The sequence below is a fragment of the Cyprinodon tularosa genome, unplaced genomic scaffold (assembly GCF_016077235.1).
Source record: "Cyprinodon tularosa strain WSP-4 unplaced genomic scaffold, ASM1607723v1 ctg37, whole genome shotgun sequence".
Lineage (NCBI taxonomy): Eukaryota > Metazoa > Chordata > Actinopteri > Cyprinodontiformes > Cyprinodontidae > Cyprinodon > Cyprinodon tularosa.
This window is the reverse complement of record NW_024039085.1, coordinates 3,657,535-3,672,610: the sequence shown is the minus strand read 5'-3', so window position 1 is coordinate 3,672,610 and position 15,076 is coordinate 3,657,535. Positions and strand designations below refer to the sequence as shown.

The 15,076-nt window shown below is 35.8% G+C and overlaps 1 protein-coding gene across 1 annotated transcript in view; it reads left to right on the top strand.

Moving 5' to 3' along the window:
- The window catches only part of lmbrd1 (LMBR1 domain containing 1), an 85,436-nt gene extending 71,255 nt beyond the window's left edge, over window positions 1-14,181 (top strand). Inside the window, exons 15-16 of the mRNA XM_038296468.1 lie at window positions 12,707-12,798; window positions 12,924-14,181. Coding sequence (XP_038152396.1) covers window positions 12,707-12,798; window positions 12,924-13,034 — 203 coding nt within the window. The 3' untranslated portion in view covers window positions 13,035-14,181. The remainder of the gene's footprint in view (window positions 1-12,706; window positions 12,799-12,923) is intronic.
- Window positions 14,182-15,076: the final 895 nt, after the last annotated feature.

The window sequence follows — 15,076 nt, the reverse complement described above, 5'->3', positions numbered from 1 at the left end:
TTTTTTTTCCTTTTTAAACAGCCAAACATCAAATAGAGCGAATCACCTGTACAAACAAGACTGCCTTTCACCTGATTGAAGAATTGGCTTTCTGTACATGTCATAGGTTGTTGTTGTTGTAGAAGATTATTAGTGCAGGGAAAAGTTAATGACTCAAATAGTGCTTCAATGCTTTCTCAAATTACAATCTGTAGAGCTAGGATGCAATCAGAGTTGTTAATGAGATATGATAAGCTAAAATGTCAAGTGGGTAATAAAGCTTAGTCTAAAGTTCAGATATAAAAAGTTAAGTCTGAGTTGATTATTCTCACAAACAAAAAATATACCCTATTCACTGTTGCTTGAATGAGTATCTTTTCAACACGTCTTTTAACAAAACATGCTTTGGATAAAACCAACAGAAAGATACATTAATAGATAAAGTAAAAATAATTTAACTTGGAATGAATAATCTTTATTTTAAGTAACTTGTATGCAAATTGAATTTGTTAATACAACTCTACTGATACTACAGATTATGTTTATGATGCTGTTCTGTGCCAAGTCGAGTGTTCTTTAAGACAATCATCAAAATCTAAACCTGAGGCAACCAAAAAGTGTTATGACTGTGTACAGCAGAGATATTAAAACATGTGCTGTCCTCTAGGTTTGTGCCCCATTCAGCCATGCTAAAATGCAACTACAGAGATTAAGGACAAGGTGTTGGCCGGAAGCGATTGAGATATCACTAATGGACAGAAAGGGGCCAAGTTTGTTTACATAGCATGATCTTATCATTTACAAATTAGTATTCTTCTCCATACAAAAACAAAAGACTTAGTTTAACTTCCATTTAGATAGGGGCTCGTTTTTGCACTTTTAATAAAAAGAGTCCTGATCCACTCATAATGTTAATGGGTGTCTTCCTTTATTCATTACCGTGCTGGAAGCATTACTCTTTATTTAGCTCCTGCTAAACCCTAATTAAATACATTATAGTTTATGTACTGGATATCTGCATAGAGGAGAATGTGGGCGTAAAAGAAAAAAGAGGCAGTACTCAGGATTGATTAAATTAAGTCAGAGAACATGTAATTTGTTGGCTACTGTATTACAGTAACTATTCCCCTAAGTGTGAAACAGATATTTGTTTTGTTGGTGATGTTAGCAAACAAGATGATGGCTATACTTAAAGACATACAGTGGCTTATAAAAGCATTCACCTCCTTGAACTGTTTACATTTCCATGTAAATATACTTACAGCTGTGGAGGAAATTGTTGCAACCCCTTACATTGTTTTTTTCCTTTAACATGTAATGAAATTTAGTACCAAATATAGAAGAGGCACACTTCGGATATTTTTTGGGGTGAAACGATGGGAATAGCGTCATTCTGACTGCCAGTTTTTGATCAGATTCAGGTCATATTTGCATGTAGTGTGAAAGTAGCCTAAAGCTTGATTTGTGTTGACGCGTCTGCAAGACCCGTGCGGCCAAAATACGTTGGAATGGCCTGAAAGCTAAAGTGGCATGGAAGATAGAATTTACATACCAAGCAACTAAGAACATGAACACCTACATAGACGGAAAAATGTGGACGAGCAACAGCTCCTACAACAGGTTCACAAATATAAAATTCTAGGGAAAAGAAAATATTCATATAACAGAAGCATGGCCGCAGGAAATATGGGTGCTGGGGGTGCTGCAGCACTCCCTAGTGGTGAGAGGCAGATAAAAAAATGTATAAAAAAAAACTTAGCACACTTTATAAAAATCTTATGAATGTTTTTGTAAATGATTTTGGCTTTTTTTATTTTAGTATTACGTGTATTTGTTTTTGTGATTATTTTGATGCCTGATAAACACAAGTTCATGGAAGTTACGTAGTCCTGGCAACGTCAAGCAAGCTAGAGCGAGGTATCCCGCTCTGTCAGCAGACTAGTAAATTTACATAGTCTAATGTCAGAAACGAGGAGGAAATATGGCACATAAACGCATTTCGGATTCATCCGCTCATGATAGACTTTATCTCCTCCTGCAACTCAACATTTGGACACCTGTAACCGGGGCACCCTGCCTCTAGCTCAAAGTAACACTGAAATCCCGCATCCTTTTTGGGGCTAATAGTCACATATGACATAAACACAGTGACTCAGGTTCATGCCAGCTGATAGAATCTACATTTTTATAGTGTTATAGTGAAGTTTAATTGATAACATATATTCATCTGAGAACTGATGTCTCTGTGTTACAGACACTGGTTTGGTGTACTGCAGTGTATATGGAAAATAAAGTAGTGAATCTCAATCTATTTACCTATTTATTAATTATTGTATTTTAAATAGGCCTAAAGGCTCATCTGTCTTTTGCCCAAAAAAACAGAAAAGTTTTCACAGCCTCCCCTGTTCAATAATACTTCCAGCCCTAGTCTTCTCTATAAGAAGATTGCTGAACCTAAAGTTGAGCTGCAGCACACTGGCCAGCTACAGTTTTGTACAAAACATTTTCCACTGAGAACAGGCCTCACCATGGTTACCCAAAAAACCTTAAGGGTACATGTGCTCACAGTCAGGTTTTACAGTTGTTCTTAAAAAGTAGAAGTGCAACCGCTGGAAGCATTGCTGCAAAGGTTGAAAGGAAAGGAAAGGAAAGGAAAGGGTAGGGAGGTCGGCCTATCAGTGCACAGGTCCCATGCTGCACACTGCAATGAGTTGGTCTGAAAAGGCTGTCGCCCCAGAAGGGAGCTTCATTTAAAAATAATGCACTGGAGCCTCGCCCTGTGTTCTGATGGGACCAAGAATAACTCATCTGGTTCTGGTGGGGTATAGTGAGGATGTCTGGCAGCAACCAGGGGATTTGAATTTTCTGCACCTTTGTAGCATTTTCATTGATGAAAAGAAATGTTTTATCCTTCTACTGTTTAATTCATTCACAGTTTAAAGATTTTATTTTACCTCCCTAAAATATTTTTTTTTCTTTTGTCTTCAGTTTTATGATAGTGCTTTTAAATGGACTGGAACATGTATTCCGTTTCTATAGGAATTGTATCATTTTAGATTTCCCACCAGTCATTAAATTGAAGATATTAAGGTGTCGGTCACTTTAATGATTTTTTTTGTTGTTGTTGTTGTTGTTAACCATCTTTGAAACTACTACCATGAGTAAGAGGGTTTGTCAGGCTGAAGGAGCATATGCAACTGAGATGGAATACATTTGCTAAGCATGCTAGTGAGAAGTTTATGAATTTCTGCAAAATAGGAACTACACCTTAATGTTTCTTTTTTTTTAAGGCGGAATGTATTTACGATTCATTTTTTTTGGCAACTGAAAAGTTTTCTAAGACTAGTTGAAAGTAAATACTGACTCGGAAGTTTGAAAACCACATTTCTAGATGCAAATTATATTTAGTTGGTAAGAGAAAACATTCATTGTTTTAATTTATTTTGACTTATAATTGAAAATTAACAATGGAGTTTTTCTTTTAAGCAGTTTTCTTTTGCTGTAGTACAATACTTTGCTTCATTTCATGTGCAACAGTGAGAGAGCACAAAGAAAAGGAAAACACTCCAAGAAGAAAGGAAAAACCTAGAAGATGACAGTAGAAAGTTAATGTAGGCATGAAGGTTCCTCTGGCTGCAGGAAGTTGGAACTCCTTTTCAGAGAGAAGTCGCTCTCAGTTGATCAACTCTCACTTTGTAATTGATGTAGTCTTGTTCAAAAGAACTCTGCCTTCTTTGTAAAGCTGACAGGAGCAGGAAGGGGGCAACAGGGGAGAGCATTAAAAGCTAGCGTCAAGACGGTTTTTAACAAGTTGAAGAGTCTGCACAGAAAAGTCAGTTTGTTATTGGGATTGAATAAATTAGAATTTTTTTGTTCTACTAGCAGTTCATCCACGAATATGATGTAGAGTTTTGTGTTTGTTTGTTATTTGTCTTTTTTTGTTCAGTGCATAATTCCTGTTACCTTATTTATATTTCCATTTCTATATATGCCTTTTACTGTGATGCATAAAGTTAGAAAGTGTCTTTAGTTGTCTATTGGTATATATAGATTTTAGAATTGCAGTAATTTTAAACAAAACTTTTCATTACCACAAATCATACTGTCCTATTTAAAGTGGGGGCTTTTATTATTGATTGTGATAGATAGACCGCTGTCCTCAATTTTACAAAGAACAGCATGTTTTTTTTTGTGATTGATGGATCTTAATTGAAGAATACTCAGACATGCATAAATCAAACAAAATAGCTTTGTAACATAGGTAAAAGTAAAAATAATTTAAAAACATTTAGCATGATATAGGCCCTTAAGATAAAGGTATGCTCTTGGCTGGTCTCTTACTGAGGTGGAGAGGGTAATTTTTCCAAATCTTTGGTGTTTCATTTGCTTCTTTTTCATCTCAACATGTTTCTTGTCCTGCTATAGGCTATTCGCAACTAAACATTTGATAGTTCTGTAATCTGTAATATATTATTATTTTTAATACTGTTCTTTTGAAAGCTGTTTTTCACCATTTAACTTTTCAGAATCAGTTAAATCTCTGTTTGGATCCATTTTACCCAAGGAAAATGGGCTGCGTGATAAGAATGCACAGCTTTTATACATGCTAATGATCTCCATAGACCTCACCTTCCATCATCAAAGGACTACACATCCCGTGGTTTGCTTTGACTTAAAAAGTCTTAAAGTTCATTCAGCTTGAAGTGGTGAAATATGCATTGATACAATAATATGCTTCAGATACCAATGCTCATTATTATACAGAGTTATGATTCTTCTCTCCCTTGAGAGGCTTTAGCCCTGATTGTTTCATTTTGCAGGGCAAGTAGTATTAGAACAGAGTGGGGAAAATATCCACTATAGTGTGTTTACAAACTGGGTATTTGTTGATATTTAGGTGAGGACATATCTTGGTTCGGATGCCTAAGGTCCCACATGAACACATCAGCTCATTCTTTTGTAGTAATTGCTGTTTTTACTCTATGTCTAAAAAGAGGGCAGGAGTCAAGCTTGTGACCGAGTGGCCAGCTGGACACAATACGGTAATGACCCAAACATCATGGCAAACAGGTGCTCCGAGCAAAAATATCCATTATCTGTCGAGGGTCATAGGCATTACATTATTCTTTTACTCAGCAAAGTGGAAATGAGTCAACATACAAAGTAAATTGTAGGTTCTCCATATTAGTAATTAGACTTTTATTATAATTATAGTAGCAGTGATATTTATCAGTTATTTTACTCCTTTGCAACATACCTCACATAAAGCTTTGCATCATTTGTCAAATAATTTCTCTGGGAAATTGCAAGAGATGACCCTATTTCACACTTTTTATCCACAAGTCAAACCACAGTTTCTGATCCTCAGATCAATATTCTTATCATAATCTCCTAGTCTTTAGTCCAATTTCTAACTAATTATTGCCTTTTTGTCAGCTAGTTTCACACTACAAGATTTTATTTGCCAAATTAAGTTTTATTTTATCTCTCATCATATAATCACTTTTCATTCAACGTGACATATTGACTCAATGGGGAAAAGTTTCAATACAGTGGTTTTTTTCTTAACCTACCTTTCTGTCTGTTTCCTAGCAACTTGCTAGTTTCCATAGCATTGTTTTAAAGAGCTTTAGAAAAAACAATGGTAACAATTTTCTTTTGCCTCGGAGATCTCTGGTGCAAAAACGATTTACAGCTGCAGGCTTTCAAACCACCAATACAAATTAATTGTAATTTTCTTCATCAATTTGTATTACAAAGGATTGTACCATGTTCAAGTTGTGTTCCTATATGATAAACATTTCTTTCGTGTGCAACAGTCCACTGCTACCTGTTATGCAACTATTTAGAGAACATTTTTAGCTACCTATTACAACATTAATGGTCGGACTCAAGCATAAAGATATCAAGATAGAGAGACATAGACAGACTGATCTTTGTTTGTCTATATTTGTATCTTTGCACAAATTGATAGTATTCCTTAGTCCTGTCTTTGTTTTGCCACTTTCACACCAGAATTCTCCCACTATGAGACAAAAAAACCCAAACTAATTCTGCTTGTTTATGTATTTTTAATTGCATTTAAAACGTTAGCCTTTCTTTTAGCCTTTCAGTAATCCGTAATCAGCCTCTTTGGTCATTTTGTGAAGCAGGAAAAGGATAGGGTTTGAAAATGAAACACAGCTGTAGCTTGAAAATAACATTCTGATGCCCTGGAGATGCTATATGGACATATCTGCCCGATTCAGGGGAAGGTGCAGATTAATGCTTCTTAACATGCACTGTAAGATCCTCATCTTGTGCTGATACCAAAGACTGTTAAGGTAATTTATGTCCGTAATATAGAACTATGTTATCATGCCAGAGTATGGTTGTTTTCAGACATCATCTAGTGTGCACCAGAGACTACCAGCTTGCACCAGTGTGGTGCGCATTGAAGTCCGATCGCGCTTTCATGCTGACCCAAACGGGACCGAAGCTGCAGGTGGGGAAAAAACAACACCTGGTTTTAGGTTATCGCCTAAGTACATTTTTTTGAAGTAGCTTAAGAGAGTGGTCTGATATTTAATCTCTCAGAGTAAGCACACTGTTACTTTTATTCATCTTAATATTTGGAAGTTGGCCCGACTTGCACCTCTTTTGGATAAAAAAGACCTAAAAGGAAATAATTCAATTCTCATTGAAGACAACAGTTAACTAATTTACATTATGAGCTTTGAACCACCACTATATGCTAAATGACAGAATTTTACCATGAAGATATGCATGTGTGTGTGTGTGTTTATATATATATATCTATATATATATATATATATATATAGATATAGAGAGATATATATCCCTTTTTATTATAAAAAGCTTTACTTTGGCAGGGCATTCCATGCTCCCTTGCATTACTGTGGCAGGCACCAACAAATAATTCAGTGTTTGTGTTTTAGAAAGAGAACCGATCTCTTTCAGTCTCCACATAAGCCCCTCTCCCTGTTGGCCTCTATGTGATCAGAGGTTTTGCTGAGGTCAGGTCTTAATAACTTTATTGTCTGATGTTTTTAGTGTGTGCATCAAGAGTTCTTGATGACTCTACAAATACATTTTAACAGTGAAACATACTCTCTCTGAACTCTCATAGTAGAAGCGTTTTTTTTAAGAAGCACTATGTCTTAAAAATAATTTTAGTAAGAAAATATCAGCATCCTCAAAGGACACTTGAACAAAAATGCTCCATTCCATTTCAGGTTTAAAAAATAAAAAGCAAAAGCGCAGAATGATCCTTCCAGAGTAGTTGTTTATAAAGAATCCTTCAAAAGGAACACTGAGTGCTTACATGTGTGTGCCGGGTTATCTATGCGTTTCACTGTGGAGATGAAATGCATGCATTATTTATCAACCTACACAGGGCAGCACTCGCAAGTCAAGGTGAAATTACCTGCATCCTCACGCCGGCCCAGCGCTCTTATCAAACACCAGTAATGATTTCAAGGTGAAACTGACCAATATTGTACCCGATAATATATTTAGGTAGACTACTGTTGTGAACCATCTGTAGGCTCTACTCAGACCTCGGTGGTTCATCAAAGCAGCTGTAGAGCTTATAGATGGCTAAGAGAAGAAGTGGAGTCTGTTGGAAAAACTCTGTTGCTTCTTCATAATCTTCTTCCCCTTCCCTTTTGGTGCTGGGATTTAAATGCTTTTCTTCCATCTATATCATAAGTGAAATGGGGCAGAGGTGGATACCTTTATTGAATTTCAGTGTTCTTTTGGGCTAAGCTGTGATGGTATTGGCTTTAAGGCATCACTTTTAAACCTTAGGGAGTTATGGATTTGGAACTTGATGTCCTCTAGCTTCATATTAGTGTGTCTGCAGTGTTCATAGGGTTCAAGTCAGTGGGAGGAGCTCTGTTAGAAACAGCGTGAGAGGAGCAGAACAGCAGGGTCAGTGTTAATGCTCCAGATGGCTCTCTAATAAGGCCAGACAGCCTAACTCCAGCTTTTTGAAATGTTCTGCTTCTTTATTCTGTCGAGAGAGGTTTTAATAAGGAGCATGTGTTTAGATAACATTCTTTTTAATGTCCGAGTGTTGCAGCTCATTAAGGAAGGATATCCTGGTTGGTATTTTTTAGTCTTCACTGTTCCCCTATATTAAGAATCAGTCTGCTCAGGATAGCACAGACGCTGCACGCTTTCAGACGTCATCCACATTTCCATGCCTGCCAATATTCATTCACACACATAAAGGGGAGTGACTCAGCTTCTGAACGCTTGATGTCCTTTTTGTCTGAGTCCGTCTCATCAATCTCTGTATCAGTTTAAGGAGACTCAAAAACTAATACGAGAAAAACTTCTCCTCTAGAAAGAGAAAAAAAGCAGAACCTTTACTTTCGTTTAATTTAAAGCCTGTTTTATTTTTGTGTTTACGATTACATTAGTAGCCTTCCCCATAAATTAATTATCCCTTTTGTCTGTCGGGCTGCTAGAGAATAGAGAATGTGATAATGCTCACAGTTTAATTGTTTTTTGGTGTTTTTTTTTTTTTTTTAACAAACTGCAGTTTGATAAGTGGTTAATCATTTAGTGCCCAATGTTGGCACCTCAGGGCGGTTTCATCTGTTGGTTAATCAACCAATATTTGTCCTCCTTTGTTTGTTTCTCATCAGAGATTGAATGCACACTTCCCAGATTTCTAAACAGGCATGTTTTTGGACAGCTACTGTGTTGACAGAGTGAAATTAAGGGACAAACACTTTTCTTTCCTACAGGTACAGTCAGTGATCAGCAGGTATTGTGTGCTCTTTATTTTTGGTTGGGCAGGGAGGGAATAATCAGGAAATAGAGTAAGAATTAAAATCTTAGTAGTCAATCGTATTTATTTTTAACTTGATTAAATATTTATTCCTATTTTAAAATTAAATAGGCTTTTTTATCTAGTTGCTTTGTCTGAAACCCTCCATTCTCCTTTACTTACCCCATGAAAATGCTTCCACCCCCTTCAAAATTTGTAGCATATTATTTCACAACATCTTTACCCTTATTGTGTATGTTTTATTTAGTTTTAATATACAGGGGCAGCAAATAACTATCTAAATCTTAGTTTGATATTAATTAGATTATTATAAATTAGGGAATAGCATAATAAAAAACAGTATAGTAAAAAAGCATAGCAAAAAAACGATGCTTCAATGCTATTTCTTTGCTTTGCATAGACTTGATATTGCTTTTTTTATGTGATTTGGCCAGATTACATTATACTCAAAGAAAAGTTTCAAATGAATCAGGCATTTGAAACAGTTTAGGGTTCATTCTTACGTTGTTTTTATCATTTTACATTTTTGAAACTTAAAAATGTAAAGTGTTTAATATCCCTATAGCAATCTACATCCAAGACAAAATATACAACAAATGTATTTAACAAATTGATTAGCTGAATGGTTGCACGTTAGAATTCGACACATCTCCCCAAAAATCCGGAAAATGTATGAGGGGGGAAAAAAAGAGGTTAGAAAAGAATAGGAAAAATTTACATAAAACAATGTTTCAGGGCTATGACAATTAAAAGGTGGTAGGTTTAAATTATTTATTTTACAAATTAAGGGTAAAAAATAGCTCTTAGGAGATATTGCAGGCAGCTACTAGACAGTTGGCACTGCTGATCAGTTTTTGGCCTACTATCTCTTTCTGGCAAATGACAGATGTCGCTAATGGCAGGAAGACTTCAGAAAAAAATAATTCCTTAAGAAACTGGCAACGGCTTCATTTACAACCTATTTTGCTTTGAAAAAAAAACCATTTTGAAATCAGTAAGGCTTTGCATTCGTTTGGAATTGAACATTAATCTAAAAAAGATGGTTTCTCAAAGTTTGTATTGAGCACATCTTATGATGAAGCAACCGTCTGTAATGTTAACAATACCTTTTTTTTCCCCAAGTACATATACAGAGGTGAAGACAGGAATTGCTGAGGGGTTGCCAGGGAAACAACAGCTGGAAATCTGAGAGGGTGCCGATTTCATAGGAGTGAATTTAAGTTTTAAATGGAGATACAATAGACATATATTGTAAACTGTCAATCATACCAACCTCTAAATTAGATGAACATCCATGTTAAGACGTTCGCCATTCTAGTGCTGATTGAAAACATAATGCGGCAGATGCTCCATGAAATTTGCATAAATATTTCTAACCTCATTTTTTCACCATCACTAAGTGATTTGCAGCTAGCAGACAATAAAGAATTTGTTTAGTAAACTTTTAAATTAAAATATCTTGACGGCTACACTGTAATGAAGGAATATCTAGTTTAATGGTTGGGTGGTAAGGTCAATGCATTTCAGATGAATGCTTTGGCCATTTTTCTCACCACAGAATAATTGAATCGCAGTTTTGTTTTTTGTTTTTTTGAAGAGTTTTTTTTTTTTTTTTTTTTATGGGCTATGCTCTTTTTTTCTTCCTTTATTAAAAGCATTAAACAGACAAATGATCATTCCCTCTGTTGAGCTATGTCCTCTGACACATACGAGGCACAACCTGCCCATCAGCATTGTAAAGTGTTGCAGCCTTCAGGACAGAGCGATGAAATCACTTTCAAATTATATTTGTTTCATTTTCTTCAGTCGTGGAAATTTTTTTTCTGTACATTTTTTAGATACTTTTGTTTTTGTAATCACAATTAGAGGCCATGAGTCAGTCTGTCTCTTATGTTTTTAAAAGTTGCTGCGGTCTTTATCTCAGCAGGTCTTGGATATAAGTGAAGTTGTGCCTGAAAGCTTTGAATCCCTGTCCCTAAAAATGCATAGTAATAGTCCAAACAAAGAATATACCCCTTTAAATTTCTAGAAATATACCGTTTTACATTTCTCGGGTTTTGAGATTTTCTTTGTTGGCTAGTTCTCTACACTCAGTGCTCCTTATAGTTGCATCTCTGCTTCACACCTCAATCAAAAGGCGGAATTACCTCCTCGGCATGTTAAAGGGATAGTTCGGTATTTTTGACATGAATCTGTATGGCATCCCCATCACCAGTGGCATGCAATCACACTGACTTACCCCTGGCAGCATCCTGTGAGCAGAGTTATCGTCCAGTTTTGGTCAAGCCGAAAGTAGTCCGGCAGGTTTTTAGGAACCTGGGGGGAGGGAGACATGGCTGTTGTCAGGCCCTAGCTGTCTGAATGACGGCGCGCACTGATACGAACAGAGAGAAAATAGGACCAATTGATAACGACGTGTGACTTTTTCCACTACAATGTTTGTGGGATGCAAAAATATCACTCTTTTGAACACATAATGTTTTGGGAAGAGAAAAGTTTTATTTCGCTGTTCCTAAAAACCTGCCGGACTACTTTCGGCTTGACCAAAACTGGACGATAACTCTGCTCACAGGACGCTGCCAGGGGTAAGTCAGTGTGATTGCATGCCACTGGTGATGGGGATGCCATACAGATTCATGTCAAAAATACCGAACTATCCCTTTAAGTTTCACTTAGGTCTGCTGTAGCAGAGACATATCTTAAAGGTGCAGGACACTGGACCTCAAGGTTCAGAGTTAAGGAATGCTGGTCTAAACCCTTGACCTATTAAACCTTAACATTAAAAGAGGTGTGTACTTTCTTTTGATCACAACGGTAGATGCATTACTCCCAGGTTGATAGCAGACGGTTTTTCTCACTAATTGTGTTCAGTCTTGCAACTGATCACATTTTCTGCCACAAAACTGTGACTGATGTAAAAAGTTGAAAATGAAAAAGTTTTGCAAGGCAGAGTGATATAAGAAGAAATCTTTTTTTTTATTTGATAAGGAAAAACATAAATGCTACATTCAGAAATGTCAAAAGCAGGACCTGACACTTTCTTCTCTGTATTGGTCCAAATATTTGTGATTAAGGTCGTTTGGGCCGCAATGTTTTGCTGCTGAGGTCCTCATTCATTAATATCACTGAGTCAAAATAAAAGTCAAGTTTGGTCAAACATGTTTCAAACTGATTGGAATCTCAGATTCAGAATCTATAAACATTAGTGCACTATCTTCATGATTTGTTGGTGTCTGCTTTATGCATTTTTTTTTTTCATGTTAAACTCTGATTTTAGTTGTTACATCATTCTATTTTCATTTATTTGTTGTGCCACATGCACATCGATGGTGACATGACTTTCCTTTAACTGCTTTATGGTTAGAATAACAAAATTGCCCGAGGCAATGCTCCATTTTGTAATGCCTGCCTGTTTTTAGTTCTTAAGTGAGTTCAGACACCTTTCTCACTCAGATGTATGGTATACCATGTAGCAATGGATATGTCATATTTCATTTGGTTTCTGATGTGTTTAGATCTCCCATTTCTGATCTTTGTTCTGAGGACTATATCATTATGAAATCCTGGACCATGTACTACAAATAAATGGGGAATACAGGCTCTTTTGGTAGGGGTGGTCAATTTAGACATTGAAAAACAATATCATCTTTATTTATGCTTCAAAACGGGTGGTTGCTTTACCTGAAGACAATTAGTGAACATGCCTGCTTTAATGTGTTTATAGATGGAGGGTGGTGGATGGTCATTTAAATTTGCTAAAGAAATTGGTCATCGATCGGAAGAAAATTTGTTCATTCATCGCTGTATACACATTAGCTGAAGAACAATTAAGAAACACTTTAAAACTGTTAAGGTTTCCTTGTATGATTTTTTTTCTGGTTCTGCTATTAATACATTTTTTAATAACTTTGTATCTCTCTTTTTCAGATCAATGCATTGTGACTAGAACCTATCTTTTCCTACACAAGTTCTGGTTCTTTAGCACCATCTACTACTTTGGCAACTGGGCTTTTATTGGAGTAAGTAATATAACATTTAAAACATTCATCATGTTTTTATTGGTTGCTGTTTCCTAAAGAGGAAATAGAAAAGTGCATGATTAAAATTATGTGTTTTAATTTGTATAACTGGCTTATCATTTTAGGCTTTCCTCATTGGACTGGTGGTATCATGCTGCAGAGGGAAGAAATCAGTGATCGAAGGAGAAGTGGAGGCTGATGACTCAGACATTAGTGATGACGAATATGTGCATTAAAAAAAACATGTTATTGATATTGTACTCATAGCTTATAGGGACTGGAAAGTATGATTATTTAACTAATAAGAAAATTGAACTTAAACTGATTGTAATAAGTTGGATTGTTTCATTAGATTCCAAGTTTGGTGGAGTTGACACTTTGTTCCCTTTTAATGAGAGAGCTCAGACTGATAGTAGCAGATTCCTCGGTCAATGTTAGTGATGGCTCTGGGATTCTGGGAGTGTCCTCCAGATTTCGCTTTACAGTCTGACATAAATTACTTATTTTTTAGGAAAATGCTGACATGAAATATTTACTGTTCCAAAGCTCAGTGTTTGGGCTTCTACCTTAGTATCTTTTGTTTTTCTTTTTTTGTCTTTTTTTTTTTTTTACTTCCTACAGGTACTCTTTCTATTCTGCTTAAGTTATTTATTCTTGAAAACATATACACTGTACCTTGGTACATATCTGAAGCCCAGCAGTTGTTTTGCTGAAGACCTGCTTGTTATAAAAACAATGATTTCTAAAAGTTGACATTCGTAACACTGAAAGGATGATTGTTTGCTTTGATTTGCATCGGCTCAGAGTGCAGATGGTGTTTTTTTTTTTGTGTTCCTGCCACTGTAGACCCGCCTGAAGTGTAAAAAGTTTAGAATCAATTGTATCTAGTGGGTTTTCAGCTCTTTAATGTATAAACTTGGTTTTGCTATGGGTGGAGAAACAGGAAAATGAGTAATAGAAAAATGTAAGATATCAAGAATTTTTGTTTTCTTTTAATAAAGACTACACGTCATTTTGGGTTTCACTTTAGAGGTACAGTAATTGGCTGCACAATGCGATGCATTTAATTGCTTTTTTTAGCCCTACACAGATTTATTCCACAATGTATGTATCTCAAATTAAGGCTGATAATTAAAGTTTTGAAGCGAAATGTTTGTGCCTCATGAATGCAAGCTGCTATGATGGGCACATATACCTAAACTTGTCCTAGCTTACGTTACTTTAGAATTTAGCCTCAATTCAAGTATTAGTTTCCTTTTATTGTTAGGAAATGAATGCCAGGTCAATGTTGGCGAACCAATTATATGATTGTGAAGATTTTGGGAAAATATGTTAATAATTAATGGTACCTATATTTAAAGGAATAAAAAAATTTCAAACACTTATGGCTTACAGTTTATTTTTAACCAGTTTTCAGTGCAGTGTTTCTGTTAACATTTGTCAGCAACAGTTGAAGTTTTGACCTTCCTTCAAACTGAATATGAATTTGTAAAACTGCGAAAAATGGTTTAGCAAAGCTTGATAAAGATTATAAAACATATGTTCTCATTAATGCTATGAAACAAAACATAATTTGCATTTTATCACTGTGTGAAATGTCTTAAACATCCATGCTTGTGAAAAAAGAGCACAGCAATTTCTTTTCCACATTAAGATTTTTTTAATAAATTCATTACATGTTTTCATTCTGTTTAGACCTGGATCAGATTTCTCACTACTAGTCAGTGAGCACTGCCTCTCTCTCTTTTCACGACCCCTTCCTCCCTTCGTATACATGTCTGTTTAGTTATGTATACACCTGAAACCATTTAATTAAATACCGAACTTTTATTTCAAGAGATTTATACTAAAATACTTTAACGGGCATTTTCCGGAAACTGTAAGATCACAATTACCTAAATATCTACAGAAGTGAATGAAATGTGATATAACTTAGAAAAAAATTCAACCATAAAACCTTAAAGCTATATAAGTTATGGCTGTCTAAAAGACTAAAAATAATGGTAAACTAGAGGTCTTTAGCTGCAAAGAAATATACACAGCGAACCCTAACCATTGTCCAGATTACTTGACCGCTGGTCAGAAGATCCAACTGAGAAGATTCCTTTCAGGATGTTTTGACTCAATCTTACTAGCTCAAATCTGTAAGGACACTTAAGCCACGGCAGATTTGCATCGAGGTCGCCATAATAGAGCTGGCAGCTGAGTCGACACTGTCATCAATTCATCAGCATACCCCTGATATCCCTAGCCACAGGTAGGACCTCAATGGTTGCCC